Source organism: Achroia grisella, unplaced genomic scaffold, assembly GCF_030625045.1.
Source record: "Achroia grisella isolate CSIRO2021 unplaced genomic scaffold, CSIRO_AGI_Agris_v1 utg512, whole genome shotgun sequence".
Lineage (NCBI taxonomy): Eukaryota > Metazoa > Arthropoda > Insecta > Lepidoptera > Pyralidae > Achroia > Achroia grisella.
Window position 1 is genome coordinate 4114482 of NW_026712906.1, and position 17676 is coordinate 4132157.

General features: G+C 33.3%; 1 protein-coding gene across 3 annotated transcripts in view; it reads left to right on the forward strand.

The window, feature by feature from the left end:
- LOC131846716 (6-phosphofructo-2-kinase/fructose-2,6-bisphosphatase) overlaps positions 1-17676 on the forward strand; it is a 49133-nt gene that overhangs the window by 15817 nt on the left and 15640 nt on the right. For 2 of the 3 annotated variants that reach the window (XM_059196092.1, XM_059196093.1), the window contains exon 2: positions 17370-17495. In XM_059196092.1, coding sequence (XP_059052075.1) covers positions 17370-17495 — 126 coding nt within the window. Of the gene's footprint in view, positions 1-12191; positions 12352-17369; positions 17496-17676 lie in introns of those variants that run through there. The other variant, XM_059196094.1, reaches the window with a different exon arrangement.

Consider the following 17676-nt stretch of genomic DNA (forward strand, 5'->3'; position numbering starts at 1 on the left):
TTTTAAATGTTATCAATAGTTATGACAATCAGTGCTTACCGAAAATTGTTCGGTAATTCCGGTAGTTTCTTACTAACGAAGTAAATTATCTTAATGATGCCGATGACAAATTATTGTCATTAGATGATAACTAGGAATTGCCAAAAAAATATTCTTCGTAACTAAGTAATTAAAAAACTCTTATAAAAACATTACAGATAATGATCTAAATTTTTTTTCAAATCCTAACGGAAATTTACTATGTTGTCTCGGCCAGTGTGGTTTCAGAGGACCTGCCTCCTGCATACATTTAGATTGTGGACTTAACTACCTGCCGAGGGTTCCTCGAGAGACTACAGCATCGGGTTTTTCAAGAAGGGTTTATTAAGGTTTCGTAAGAGTCCTCAGAGTGCACGTGACACCCCTTGTATTCAGGCCATAAGCTATGGTAACTGTTTACCATCAGATGGGCCGTATGCATCTTTACCACCATCGTAGTATAAAAAGTTGCTTTGCAACTGACTGTAATGAAACAGTGGTACCTACGTAGACGACTTTTTACAAAGTCCGGTAATGATTTTGTTGATGGAATAAATCATTAAATAATAATAGAAATAACCTTTATTAAAATAAATAATTGATATAAAAACACTTTTAAACCAAAACATATACATCAAAGGATAACTCTACAGCGCCTTTATCTGTACATCTACACATATAAATAAGATTGGAGTGTCTGTTTGTAACATTGAAATAACCGTTTTTACTACATGCGTATGAATATAAATACGACACATACACCAAAATAGCATTTTTTACAACTTTTGTCTGTCTGTCTGTTTGTTCCGGCTAATCTCTGAAATGGCTGAACCGATTGTGACGGGACTTTTCTGGCAGGTAGCTAATAAGGAGTAACTTACTTTACTACTTTTATTTTAGATTTTTTTTTTGTTCTAGTAAAATAAATTTAAATTCCACGCAAACGATGTCGCGGGAACGGCTAGTATTTAATAAAAAAAAACAAATATTGCACGTTATAAAGGCTGCACAAGCTCAGTTCTTTAGCCTCCTGTCAACCGGTTTTATTTTTTATTTATTTTGATACGTAGATAACTACCATATGTGAATACCACATATACTGAACAAAACAACCGGTTGTATTGTGAAAATTAACATTAAATACTTTAATACACGACCGACGAGATGCCTTTATAGTATGAACCTACTAGTATTTTTTTTAATAATATTCACACAGCGTCATCTAGTCCCAACCTAAGCAGAATTTGTGTTGTGGATATAAATACTTGAATATATTGTTTTTTTTTAAATGCATATTGCATATGCATAGAAAACACTCAGACCCATATAAACAATTAGTAGGTTATGAAAAAAATATCTATGTATTTGTATCAGTTGTCTAGTGCCCATAAGCTCTAGCTATCTTAAATTGGGTCTAGATGGCGCTGTGTGAATTGTCCTGAGATTATTATTATTACCATGATAAGAAAAAAAGTCTTTTCTCTTCTTTTATCTTGTTTAAAAGAAGATGATACTCACCCACGAACCTTAGTCAATTGTGGGAGAGGTTGTGCTATGTGAGGATGTTTTTCTTTTTTTGTGGATGATAATGAAATGGTGCACCCGCCTGCGCTAACGGTTTACGCTGGCGAGGCACCAGTGGAGGATGATAAGATGAGCATGAGATCAGGTCAGTTAGCCCATCGTGACAAATTCACCAGGAAATTAACACGATGGTTTCCAGGGGGAACCGCGTGGAGGTCGACCTGACATGGTACATTGCTAGCAATGGGGTTATCAATCCACATTACTAACAATCCCCTTCCCCCCCCGTCATAGTAGCTTTATGTATGCAGTCTCAACGCGATCGGTTTAAAATTGACCAAGTTTCATACAAACTTTCATCCCCTATTTTATCCCCTTGGGGTAGAATTAATCAAAATCCTTTCATAACATCTACCTGGATGCCAAATTTCAGCCCGATCCGTCTAGTGGTTTGGGCTGTGCGTTGATAGATCACTATGTCAGTCACCTTTGAGTTATATGTATTATATATATAGATATAACAACTGTTTGTGGCCAAAATAAAGAGAAAAAAATAATTTCATCCTGGTTACGGGTTACTGACCAGCTCGACTGATATAATCACGGAAAATGTACCATGTAAAGTGTACAAATTGTAATGCGTCATGTTTAGCACGAGTTGTGTGTATGCTACGTACAGACGTCTATCTAATAAGCTTTGGCCAACACACGTGTGTTTTCTTTTTTAAGGCGTACATAAATTATTTATCTAATTAAAATCACTTGTGCCAGACAGGTGTTAAATTTTAATCATAATGTCACGTTTGATGCGAGTATAATTACTATGTTTGATGCAATTTTATAAGTTACGGCTTTACGTTCTATTAGCTTAGCCCGCGGTTTCACTCGCGTGAAATTTATAGCCTATATTTTATTCTGATGTATAAACTAGGTTATTGTAAAGTTTCATTAAAATCCGTTCAGTAGTTTTTGCGTAAAATAGTAACAAACATCTATCCAAACTCACAAACTTTATAATATTAGTAAGATTAAAATACTTTTTTGTTATTAATATAAATAAAATTTCTAGATTAAAAGTTAGCTACGTTACTCGCTATTTGCGAGTCAAAGGCCAGTTAAAATCGGTCCAGCCAAGAAACGTAACGTTTGATGTAAGTACCGTATATTTTCATATGCATTTAGCGAAAACCTGTTAATTTGAAATTCCAAACAGTCACTTCAATTTTATTTATTTGTATAGATAAATTTAATGGTAATTCAAACTTTTAAAGTTTTTCAAATTTAAAACATTGTTATTCACTCCATTTCTTAACTATATAGTAAGAAAGGGATAACAAGATAACTACGAATAGAGATGAATAGAAGAAAATATACGTTATCACATGAAATCTCATTTTGTGTTAAAAGCCATAAAATAATTTATATAAAAAACTACACTACAATTTCTATCTACCAGCAAAGTATTTATTATTGATATTAATAATTTTAAATTAATCAAAAATAGATAACAGATATAAAAACAATCGTGCCTAAACCGGGAATGAAACAGGGACCTTTATATAACAAGTAGAAACACAAACATCATATAACGCTAACTCCAAATGAATGAAATAAGGAAGATTATGTTGACAAACTTTTAGATATATAATAATGCCGTAAGACGTTAAGTCCGCCATATGTACTTTTACCTTGATATTTTGTGCGTTGAAGTTATAATAAATAAATATATACCTACTTATCAAAATATAAAAAGAACCGAGAACTTATTTGATCAAGTACCGCGTTAAAGAAATGTGTGTTTAATTTCATATCACAGTAGATTACGAATGCTTTGCAATTGACCCCAATTTACACTATTCCTTGTGAATGCCGATTGATGTTAAGAACAATAGATATTCGCTATCATTTGCCAATAGTCTGGGCAGTCGATAAGTGATACCTACTAGAATGTACACTTGTTAGCGCAGATAACGTTAAAATAATAGACGAGGGCGATGTTATTTGCAATCTTGGTTTAATGACCTATGCATTTATACTACCTTTTTTTTCGGACTACTCTAATGCTGTTGGCCGCAGCTGGCCTTTCAGCTTCACCGGACGTTAGCAGGCGAGTGCAGAGGGCACTCCAAACCCGCGAAAGGACTTATGGAGCGGATGAAGGCCAGTTCCTGCCTAACGGATACGACTTTAGTCTGAGGGCACCACTAGGGCTTCGAATCTCGGCTAAGGCAGTCGTAATTTCGATCCCCGTTTGAATTGGACGGGGGATCGATCGGAGGGGCGCCCTGAGGCGCCGGTGTGGAGTTGTGTGTTGGGGGTCGTCGTCTTCGCCGGCGAGGACGGTGTCGTGTGTGTGTGTGTAGATGTGCATATATTGTGTGCAAGCAACATGATATCTTCAACAATTATACATTAGAAAACAGTTTACTTTTAAGAAAACCTAATTCGATTAAAATATAGTCTTTTATTGCAAAGAATAATGAGCTGCCTCCATAATAGGCTCTACCAATTAGTACTCTAGAAAAATAATGCGAACATATTTTCTTCACCTATGTGAATAGTGCGAGATTCCGATGTAATTTAACAAAAACCAATAAATAATTTTATGAATTCATCATTAAGAAACGCACACAATAATACTGGCCGTAATTTCATATAAACAGTATCAAACAAAGATTAAAAAAAAAAGAATGATCTCACAATACAACAGTCAAAAACAACATTAAAAAAGAAACAATACAAGATTTCAAAAAAAGAATGATGCATACCGCCTTTTTCATTTACATGTACTAGTCCCTTAACGTCTCTCAGCCACAAGTCCGACCAAATATTTGCGTAAAACATATCGTATAAAGTTTATACATGTTTTACGGAACTATTTTTTTTTGGATGATAATGGTATTCCCGCCTGCGCTATCGGTTTACGCTGGCGGGGCACCAGTGGAGGATGACAAGATGAGCATGAGGTCAGGTCAGTTAGCCCATCGTGACAAATTCACCAGGAATTTGTCACGGTTTCCAGGTGGAACCGCGTGGAGTTCAACCTGACATTGTACATTGATAGTATTGGGTTCACGAGTCCACATTACAAATTCCCCCCAATTACGGAACTATTTGGTCTTGTAGTATGTTATATATGTTGATATTTAATCTGTAATAGTAGTAACAGTTTGTATGTATATAATACATGCCACTACTATTTTGGGCGAATATAACTACTGCAATATGTTATCACTCTGATAATTTGGGTACACGAGTCGTATTGTGGGATTTAGTGACTTAGTAAACCACAGCCAGCGCCCGTGTCCGCGCTATATATACATATACACGATGTTTGTCTTCAATTACGCAAGTTTACAATCGCAATGTGTACTTTAATGAAACGTAATAAAAGATAGTTTTCCTAAATACCTATATTTTTTTAATGGATCATAATGGAATGGCCTCTCTTGCTCTAATGGCATACGCTGGCGGGGCACCAGTAAAGGATTTTTTTTGTGGATGATAATGGAATGGTGCACCCGCCTGTGCTAACGGATTACGCTGGCGGAGCACCAGTGGAGGATGATAAGATGAGCATGAGGTCAGGTCAGTTAGCCCATCGTGACTAATTCACCAGGAATTTAACACGATGGTTTCCAGGGGGAACCGCGTGGAGGTCGACCTGACTAGCTCATTGCTAGCAATGTACCTTATTGCTAGCAATGGGGTTCTCAATCCACATTACTAACAAGCCCCTTCCCCCCACCAGTAGAGGATTATAAGGTGAGCTTGACGTCAGCCCGTGATGGCAAATTCACCAGGAACTTATCACGAATGTATCCAGGGGGACCGCGTGGTGGTCAAACTGGCAGGGTACATTGTTAGCAATTGGATCATCGGTCCACATTACGAACCCCGAACGAACGAATTATTTAGGGGGGAACTAAATACCTCCATTAAGGCTGCATGACCCTGACTCCTTTACATACAAAACGTGTTCCATCCAAAATTTACTGAGTAATGCATAAAACGAAGACTGTCCAAAATTGTCATTTTTTCATTATCTGTACTTCTGAAGTACAGAATGTACTGAATGATTTTTAATAACTCTTTTGTACAATACATAAGGTCTACCGTCCCGTATTGCTAATTGTATTGTTATTGATAGTCACTTTTTTATAACTATACGTAAGTACTCGTCTAATTCTGTTCACTGACAATTAATAGCCCGCATTTCAATCAAAAGAAATATTGCAAAACATGTTTGTGAAATTTGCGTCATGTTTTGCTGTTATGTATGTATTTTGGGAGAACACGAGTGACATTTTCTAAAAAAAAATGTTTTTAACATGTTTTTTTATGAATGATAATGGAATGGTGCATCCGCCTGCGACGGTTTACGCTGGTGGGGCACCAGTGGAGAGTGATAAGATGAGCATGAGGTCAGGTCAGAGTCTATCGTGACAAATTCACCAAGGATTAGATTGCAATTGGAAGTGAATCTGACATGGTACAATGCTAGCAATAAGATCATCAGTCCACATTACTAACAATACCCTTTCCCACTTTTGTTGTTATGTTTCTCTTCACAACATAAAACTTAGCATAATATATGTTTGGTTAGGTGACCCAACGTTACGAACAGAATGTACTTCGGTTGAAATATTAACCTTGTAGCGTTTATATATGTATATCTATCTATCTATGAATTATAATATTATAAAAAGAGAGTACCAACCTAATTATTCAAGGATATTTTTTTTATAATAATTGCATTTACTAAGAATATTCTTTTGTATAAAAATATAACATTACGGACAGGAAATTCCATAAATATCTAATACTGTGCTCTGTATAACGAAAGGTTTATGAAAATAATTTGCTAGCATTTTATATGCCGAAGTATATATAATTTAATATACCGCAAAGCCGAGATGCGTCTCTAGTACTAAATATTATAATGATGTGAAGATAGCATTGTTTATTGATTAAAAGTAACGTATTGAAAAGTATTATGAATCTGACCACAGAGTAAACGTACATAGACACCCAAGACCATAGTCAAACTTCATACTCATTCTACAACACTAAAGTCACGAAGACTGTAGATAACCTAAGATAGCTCCACGAGAATGTTTCAGATAAATAGGTAAGTTGATACATACACACAACAAACAAACAACAATCATGTAGAATCAAATCAAACTGTAGAATTAATGTTATTATAAAATAGTTAACTATTTCATCAAATATTACATGATATTAATATTTTAAAGAGTAAGCGCATTTTATTAACTCCAGAATTAAAAAAGATAGATGGAATGTGTGAAAGATGATAAGATAAGAGAGGGAGTAAATAATGAGATGACTGCGAGCAGGGATGAATGGAAAAGAAAAATATATTACGCTGACCCTAAACAAATGGGATAAGGAAGAAGTAGATAATGAAACTACAGAACTATGTCTATGAACTAGATTATTATTATAGGATTTATTATCCCATGATCCACCGATATGAGAAATTTTCACTGTCGTAAAGATACATTCATTATAAGTTATGTTTCGTATTTTTGGTATAGGTTTATATTTCTAAAAAGTATCTACTATGTATCCTTAAAATCTTAGAAGTCTTGTGTCAATATTTTTGTTTTACTTAATTGTAATGGATAGGATTAGTTGGAAAGATAAAATAAGAAATAAAGCGGTACTGCAAAGGGTTAAAGAAAAGAGACAGATCATAAATATTATAGAGAATAGGCGGGGAAAAATGCTGAGGCATTACATACGACATGACGAACATACTAATAATATTAACTAAGAAAAAGTAGATGGAATAGAGGGGAAGAGACAGACCAAGACATCTATATGAAGCAGATTAAGGAAAAGTTGGAGACGTGTCGTATCATCATCAACTAGAGACATATGCAAAATCATGGAAAATGACAAGAGCGCGGCTCTTAAATTATGAATGAATGAAAACAACAGATCTCATCTGACGGTAAATGGTAACCGTCGTGACCGACATGCTTTGCCATTCGGGAGGACTGCCATGTCTCTGTATGCTTCTATAATGTAATTTCACTACCTTATCTTGCTCTTGGAAATGAAAAACATTTTAAAAAACAAACTGCTAGTCCATTATAATAGATTAGATGGACGTACCCACGCAGACAATGTAATAAGGACTCTAATTCTCCTGATTTAGTTTCATTTGGGCCGTGTGCGTGTAGAACCGAGACTACTAAAGTAGCCAGCCAAGCTACTCCCAGAATCGTAGAAGCCGTGTCTTCATATGCTTTACGGAGCGATCTCACTGTTCCGAGGAATTGTGTTCGTTGTGTGGCCACTACTATGCTCTCCATGATTACGTGACCGGCCGTTTCTTTAGCTTCAAAGCAGCCTCGATAAAGGGGACTTTCTGTAGCACCTGTGTACAGGTTTGTTTAAAGGACAGTGTCCCGTTATTGTCCCTACCATTATTTTAAGATTTTGCCTATTTAGGTCTAATAGACGTTTTGTGAGTCGTGGGATTGTGAGCCATGCAGACAATTTGTACAAAATGTAGGTATCTCGGTGTATTGATGTAGTTTGAAGATAAACCTAATTCAATTACGTTAAAAGTGAACTTGAAGGTCGGCCATTATAATTGTTTACGTACAAAACGTAATTACATGCTCCATCAGTCATCATGCTTCATGCTCATTCATTATATTGATTATAGTAAGTGCACAGTTCAGGTAGTTGACAATCTATGTAGTTTAAAAGTATTAAAATACTAATTATGTTATCCTGTAGGTATTATATTATTAATGTAAGTACCATATATACTTTCATATGCATTGAATAACGGACCTAAGAAATAATACCACTTGTTCACTAGTGTTTTATATTACGTAACTTTACAAGACAAAAATGCATTCTTAATTCATGATATCAAACTTATGTAATTAATATTTTCAAATTTCGAATCATTACGTAAATAAAAAGTAAAATATAGTTAGACGGCCAATGCGATTTTTTATGGTACAGTATAAAACTGTACTATAAAAAATCGATTTCATGTCAGATCTACATATTTTAATAATCTGTGGAAAATAAACGGTTTTGGGAATCAAAAGTGATTATTTTCCACAGATTATCTTTAGTCCTGTCTAAACTGAAAACCGTTAAAAACCGAAATGCGACAAGAAGTGGGTTTTTGTTTAATAAAAATAATTTGATATAGAATGTCACACCCCCATCACTCGTGCTATGGCATTCTTGTAAGGTATCATACCTTATATCGTGCCTGTACATGTGATTTGACAGAAAGTAATTGTAATCTTACTCAAATAATTGCATGCACGTCGTCATGGATCGCGATGTGACAATGTCAAGTATACAGTGACGACAAACAACGCTTTGTCACGTAACGACGCACTAAAATTAGCACTGTTGCCCACTCACTCAGGTGTTTACAATAATATCCACTTTCATTCATGATCTGACGTATCTATCGATCAATCAAATGTACAGGATAATATATACAGTGCCATCTGGTTCTAAATTAAGCAGAACTTCTGTTATGGGTACTAGATAACTGATATAAATACATAGATACATTTTTTTGTGATTGCATGTATTTAGCTTGTGTTATGCAAAATAAATATATAATAATAAAGCAAATATAAATACATATATATCTACATTTGTTTTTGTGAATGTATCTATTTATTTAAATCTAGATAAAGTTTTTTGTGTGTATTCTATGTATATAACAAACAGTGTATTTATAACAATAACAGTCGTATTTATCATAAACTAGCTATGCCTGCTGAGATTAATAGCCCATGTGTTAAACTGATGTATAGGCTATATTATTATAAAGTATCCTTAAAATTTTCATTTATTTTTCATTAAAAATTCAATTCTATTACATAGTCTAGTAGTAGTAGGAAAAAAGATTTTGCGTGAAAATGTAACAAACATCCATCCATCGATATTCACAAATTATTATTCTACACAACAATAAACGCGCCATGGGTTAATAGTTTATTATCTGTGGTCAGAACAAACTGCTATCTATGTATTATATATAAAATTAATTAAGAAAAAAAAATACGTTTGCTTTACAGTGTCTCTGGCCACTCTACCTGGGATTACTGTGATGAAGAAAAAAAAACTAAACTACTATTCAATTCAAAATTCAAAATATTTTTATTTATGTAGGTCTATTACAGACTCTTATGATATGTCGAACCTACCGTCAGTTCGGAATGATTTCGAGATGAGAAGAACTGACAAGAAACTCAGCTCGTATTCTTTTCAAATTAATATCATACATGTTTACAATAATACAGATTAATAATAAAACTATCAATGTTTAGGTACCTACAAGTATGTGCAGCGTATATAAACGATCAATACTAGCAGTTTGAGTGTCAAATAGACAAATATTAGACAGAACAAATAGACTCACATCGAATCAAAATCAAATAAAACTGTTATATGATACCAATTCTTATGTAATGCTTGTGAATAACAAGCAAATGCTAATATACAACAGTTTAAATGAACTATCTGTTGGAAACCAAAATCAATATTGTGGCCAGTCCTAGAATTATACACAGGCCGTGGCCTAGGGGCGGCAGATTTCAGAGGGAGAACGGTCACTCGATTTCAGAGGATAAAAGTCAAACAATTAAATTAGAGAAAATTATTATTTTAGTAAGGTATATACAAGGGGCGGAAATAAAGTGGCCTACACTCATAAAAAATATAAATCCGGCACTGATTATGGCAACACTGCCGTACTGTAACTCTTCCTTTTTCAGACCTTACCGCTAGCTGTGCCAGATATTCCCCACGTTAAAAAAAATACAGTTCGTGTCATCCTAGTCCTCCCAATGGTAACATTCTAGTTTTATAAAAACTGGAAACTCACAGTACCCAGAAATTTTAATCCATATCTCATATTTTAAAACACAATACATAACTATAAATTAGATACCTACCTGGTGCAGTTTTTGAACATGGTCCAAATATATTAATTTCGTTAAAATATTAGCTAAGACAGTGGTGAGTCAACAGATTGATATAAATTTTATTTCCGCCTCTACGGACAACGGAGTGATGCCAAGTGATGTAATTGTGGATACATTCCAACAGAGTGCGTTTATGATTGAGTTGCTCCGACTTTTTATTACCACTCTCCATCTAAGTAGACACCTTTTTTTTATTGGGCATTTTGGGCAAATGCCAGAGCCTCTTGTACGGCATTTCCTAATTCAATTAAAAATAGGTGACCTATCAAGTCGACTACAGCATGCAGTTCTTTCTGGAACTTGTCATAATTAACTCCTTGTGAATACGCCAAGACCTAATTTCATCTTATCCTGTGATCTTCTGTAGATGCCCTGCCGCGCCGTGTCCATAATTGGAAAAACATAGTTACCTACTCATTATAATATTCAGTCAAAGGTTATGAGGTTTATCTTACTTAATAATAAAATTAACTATGTAGATAAACCATTTATATCATTGATAGCAGTATATACCTATACTACATAACTTTTTATATAGATATAAATATATATTTAACTGCAAAATGTAATGTCTACGGTGAGCAGTAGCATAAGATAATCTGTGGTAAAAGCGTAAGTTATTTGGTTATTTAATTAGTTAGCCACCAACTAAATATATTTTATTATATTTAAGTAAGAAAACTTTTAAACACATGATCTTAAAATAAATAAGAAATTTTGAATGATTAATTAAAATATAATATATAAAAAATAAAAAATTATCTGAAATATCGTTCTGATCATCCGGATAAATAACGGTCCTCCACCGTGCATTTTTATAGTAACTTTTTGCCATGCACAACCGCTTTATGGAATTTCCTTCCAACAATAATATTTACGATATTGTAACAAGGACTATTCTTCCTTATATGACCGACAATTGACTTACACAATTCCCTTAGTGTTGCGAGTTTGCATAGGCGGCGGTCATCGCTTACCAACCATCAGGTGGGACGCAAGCTCGTTTGTCTGCTATGCTATAAAACATTTTTTTTACATTAAGAAAATATGTGATAATATATACGCATACGTTTCTTCTTTTCTTATATGGCAATCGGTCCTTATTTTTACGACCATTTATGCCAGCGTCATGTATTAGAGGCACGCACTGGAGACAAAAAGTATATCCAAAAGACTAAGTAATTTTAGTCTTTCTGGTGTAGAAACTGGAAAGGACAACACAAATTTGGTTAGTAGTTAATAGAGTCCATATGTAATATGTAGGTATATATTTTGTAAGTTGGCTACAATTTATTTAATTAATACATATTTAGATTTTAATGTTATTACTTTTAATGAAATTTACAATTATCCATAAAACATTAGGACTTTCAAAGGAAATTTTTAAAATATTCGCTAAGTTGATTGGCAGTGGAATTTTTTCTTTAATAAGCTGTGGATACACTAAATTGGAGCGGTTTAGTGGGCAAGAGAAGAAAATATGGTTTAAATCATGTGGACATGAGGAGGGCCTCATGTCCACAGTCACAAAGGGAGTTACGCATACGTCAAGTCACTGTCAATAAGAATCTCAATGACATTTGACATTGACAGTACTCCGTTTGACAAGCATAATATGACAATTGACAGTTTGCGCACTGCTCTCGTACCAAACGAGTGTGTATATATAAAATAAGTTTTATTATTAATTTAAATTATTTTTAATTATATCAAGTGTGTAAATAGTGTAATAAAATGACTATGGATCCCGACGACAAGCGTGCAGAAGGCTGGAAATATCTGAATAAACAGTTCTTTGGAGACGGTTAGTTCAATATGGGAAAATTAAAGATTTGAGAATGTCTACAGGAAGAAATATTTCACACGGCTCACGGTCATGAGGACGTCAATACGTTAATACGTAGGCTAATTCCTTATGTTTGCCACAACTCACAAATGTTGATCTTATACGTAATACTGTTGTACTTATCTGAGTAACTTAAACCAATCTCATTACGATTTGGGCGTTAATTAAGATTCAATACAAGTAGTTACGTGAAAAACTCTATTAAATTCTAGACTACTTAGTTGTTTTCAGAGACTTCATCTTTTATTTTTTTATATAAATAATAGTAAAAGAAAACATAGATTATGCCCCTCCTCATCATACAATCTATATTCATAGAAAATTCCTTTAGGATCTGTGCTTCTATTTAATATTGAAAAGTTAATGTACAGACTAAATGACTTTTGCATATATAATATTAGTAAGTAAAGACAAATATTACCTTTATACCAGTATTGGTATATCACCATTTATATATATTTATTTGTGACAAATGGTAACGTGAAAGAATCTATAACTACTCATATGATTTTTTTTTAATCTGCATTTTTCAATCTGTTCAAGATTATATACTGTTTTAAATTTGACATAGTCATTATATATATATATATATATATATATGTATAATTAGTAAAAATCATAGGATCTCACCATGTTTTAGTTTTATTGAGTAAAACAATGGTGAAATATTGGGAACTCACATTAATTAAAATGTGGTAAGATCTCGTGATTTTTACTAATTATACTGTATAAGATTGTCACATGTTTGTGATATATATATCTATATATATAGTATATTATTACATACTTTATTTTAAAGTAAATATTAATTAATACAAATGTATATTGAATTACTGTATAACGATGAATAGAAGTTTTGAAATCTTCAAATGCAATTGAAGACTGAAAAGAAAGGAATGTTATATAGAATGGGAATAAAGGTGTTCTCATTCAACACATCATTAAAAAATTGAATGAGAAATATTTATTCATATTCATTCAGGACATTTCAGCCTCTTATACACATAATTTTTATCACTATCCATATATTCCCATTTAACTAGATACTTTAATTGAAAAGAATGAGCAAGTAACTCAACAATATTTATTTTATTAGTATTTCGCAATACTTTTCAGTGGGTTGATGTTTGCAATATACAGCTTATTGTAATTATAAAGACATAAGTATAAATGTAGATGATGAATTCATAACATAACTGAAATAAAAATCAGTATTAAAATCTATAGTATTTAATATTGACTAACGACTAACGAATAATAACCAAAATTGACATCTGTTTTGTCTGTTGCATGTCACAAATGACAAAATGTGTGAAACTAATTCTAAAGACCTTAAAAACCACATATGTACCACATTTTAAGCAATAAATATTCATTTCATTTCATTTCATTTCTATTCTTTTACATTTTTATTTATGTAATAAAACTTCAATACACAAACAAAGGTACAAATGGCGAATTTAACACCTAGGACATATTCTCGCTGTTAATCATAAATAGAGATTGCTTAACCATATGTTTATTTGTATTCTTTTAACTGTCAATATCATTTAATCATTTATTTGCCACTTATACACTTACCATACCACATTTACTAGTACTTCCATTGCAAAGAAGTGGCAACTCTATTTTTTTTTTTGAGGGTTGATAATGGAATAGTGCACCAGCCTGCGCTAACGGTTTACGCTGGCGGGGCACCAGTTGAGGATGATAAGATGAGCATGAGGTTAGGTCAGTTAGCCCATCGTGCAAATTCACCAGGAATTTAACACAATGGTTTCCAGGGGGAACTGTGTGGAGGTCGACCTGACATGGTACATTGCTAGCAATGGGGTTATCAATCCACATTACTGACAATCCTTCCCCCTGTGGCAACTCTATTGACTGGTACATTTTTTTAAAAACTATTTAATTATATATGTATTCTATTACATTTACTAAATTGTTCTCTAATAAGGGTTAATAAATTCGTGCAAGTAAAACCACAGTCTTACATAATTTTTAAATGTTTTAAAATTGTTGATAATATAATTATCCTATCACATAGGTAGGCATATTTTCTTCCTATCACTACCATATTATATTAAAGATGTTATCTAATCTTATAGATATATCTAAGAACATATATGCTGCTATTGTAGAGAGATATTACAATATCGTGTATGTGATCATATCTAGATCATTTATCAATTTATAAAGCTAATATCATTAATATGTTCTAATTTTATTTGTAGAAAAACTTAAAATATTATTGTTAGTTAGGTTTATTTTGTAACTAATGATTCATCCTGGCTTCGCCTGAAATAATATGTAGCCTATAGCACTCTGAAATAATATTACCTGTGTATTGCAATATATTGGGAACTGTTTTTATAAATACAATTATAATTAAAACATGAAAAAACAAACCAAAAGGCATCCCTATTCTTGTTGACTGAATCTGTATTTCAATGGGTTTTTTAATAAAAGAATTACAATATAAGAGTTTATGTGAGTGAAAGAGTGTTTTTTATTATAAATTGACAAATTTACACATATTCTTTTTTATAACGTATCTCACCTCTCCTTGGTCTCTTTTCTTATCTTTATTCTCTCAAAGGTTGTCTGGAAGAGATTGCTCAGCGATAAGACAGCTGCTGTTTATATTAGTTAATGTAAATTTATTATTTTAATGATTTTTCTATTTCTATATCTGTCTATAAAGAGTATAAATAAGTAAATATGAATAAATTATTTCATTGAAAAGACACTGGTGATAATTTTGAACTATAAATAAATATATTCAAAGGAAAATGTTATACAGTAAATTAATTTATAATATACTAGCTATTCCCCGCGACTACGTCAGCGTGGAATTTAACTTTCATTTTCTAAAATAAAAGTAGCCGTTACTAAGTTACTTCTTATTACATCAGCTACTTTTTCAGCTCATTATCTAGCACTATTCGAATAGTGGGTCTATTGGAAATGGTAGGTAATTAGCTGAATATAATAATAATAACCTCCGGACAATTCACACAGCGCCATCTAGTCCCAAGTTAAGCTATCTAAAGCTTGTGTTATGGGTACTAGATAACTGATACAAGTACATAGATATTTTTTTTTCGTAAACACATACATATTATACATAGAAAACACCCAGACCGATACAAACAATCATACTCATGAATACAAATGTTTGTGCCGTGCGAGGAATCGAACCCACGACCATCGGACGTAAAGCGGTGTGCTAGACCGCTAGACCACCGAGGTCGTCAAATATATTTTGATTTGATTTGATTTGATTTGATTATATATCTTTTTCTTACATTATCCTTATCCTTAATAATATTATAAATGCGAAACTCTGTCTGTCTGACTCGCTTTTGCGCCAAAACTACTGAATTTATTTTAAATGAAATTTTGTACACAGAGAGTCCAGATCCTGAGAAAGGACAGTTTGCATGGAAATATTGCCATTTTCAAAGCTAGGTTGAAACTTATTTTTTAAGCTGTTGATTATTATAAATAAATATTACCCTAAATAAAATAGGGGATGAAAGCTAGAACAATGAAATATATTTCTTTCGCCTTTTTGAGTTAGATTATGGAATATTTTTTCTTCACATCTCATTCGGTCAAGGCCACTATAACATGCGGAAGAATCGCGGGCACAGCTAGTAACATAATAAACGTCTATGCGGTGCGTAGTTTATCTGTATCTATGGTTTAGTTATTTATCTAAGTGACAAATCAAATAGGGTAATAATACATCAGTATCAATCAATAGTGCATTTGTAGCGCAATTGATGATAACAGAGTTGGTATTAGTGTTATTGTAATCAGAATGTAATCAATCAACACATATTGTTGACATGTTGGTATGCGTCTCACATACTATAACGCCGCCTTATTGTAACGATACATGTGTCCTTTGTTATACAACGATACATGTGTGTTTGTGATTTTACTGTATGTTGCAAATAAAGTATATTCTATCTATCAAGTCGAGCGCGTAAGATTTCGTTCATTAAAAATTATACCTACTAATTTGATGCCCCAAAGGCAATTCAAAATACCACTAGCGCCATCTGTGTTGGCGTATTGTTAACACTTTCTACTTTGAATTACCTGCCGGTGTCGGTGATGTGATTGGTTCCCGCCTCTTCTTCAAAATATGGCGAATTAACTTGCACTCAAGAGAGCAGACTATGACGCGTATTTGCATTGTAAGTCTATATTCCTTCGTGATATACTGAAAATATACCCTAAAAAGCATCTGTCTTGGCGTATTGTTAACACTTTCTGCTTTGAATTACCTACGGGAATAGTTCAATGCGTGAACTAATGAACCGCTACTGTCGGCGCTGTGATTGGTTCCCGCCTCTTCTTCAAAATATGGCGAATTAACTTGCACGCAAGAAAAGAGACTCTGACACATATTTGTATTGTAAATTAATATTCCTTCATGATATACTGAAATTATGCCCTAAGAAGCCGTATTTAGCCTACTGTTCACCTTATTGTCGGTCAGGATAATTGAAGATATATAATTAAATGCTTCATAGATAGATAAATTCTTTACTCGCGTATATATTTTTTTTTAATAATGATAATGGGAAGGTGTTCCCGCCTGTGCTAACGGTTTACGCTGTCGGGGCACCAGTGGAGGATGATATGATGAATATGAAGTCAGATCAGTTAGCCCATCGTGACAAATTCACCGGGAATGTATCACGATGGATTCCAGGGGGAACCGCGTGGAGGTCAACCTGACTTGGTATATTGCTAGCAATGGGGTCAACATTGGATAGTTAGTAATGTGGGCTACATTACTAACTATCCTCTTCCACCGATATATTTATATTATGTATATACAGTTAATGTCTGTATGTTTATAATTTTCTATATTTGGTGCAATAGAGTATAAATATTTTTCGTCAGTTTAAAAAGGTTAGTGGTAGTTTTTAATATAATTATTTTTTTCTTTCTTACAGGAGAACGAGCCAACTATGTAAATATACCACATGTTATAGCCATGGTGGGCCTCCCGGCGAGAGGAAAGACCTACATCTCAAAGAAGTTGTCTCGATATCTCAACTGGATAGGAATCAATACTAGAGGTATGTGAATGAGTTATACACGTCAATAATAATAATAACCCCATCAAAGAGAGATTTTTTCTAAAAGAAAGGTAGCCTAAGTTATTACATCAGCTACCTGCCAACAAAAGTCCCGCCAAAATCAGTACAGCCATTTCAGAGATTAGCGGGAACAAACAGACAGACAGACAAAAATTGTAAT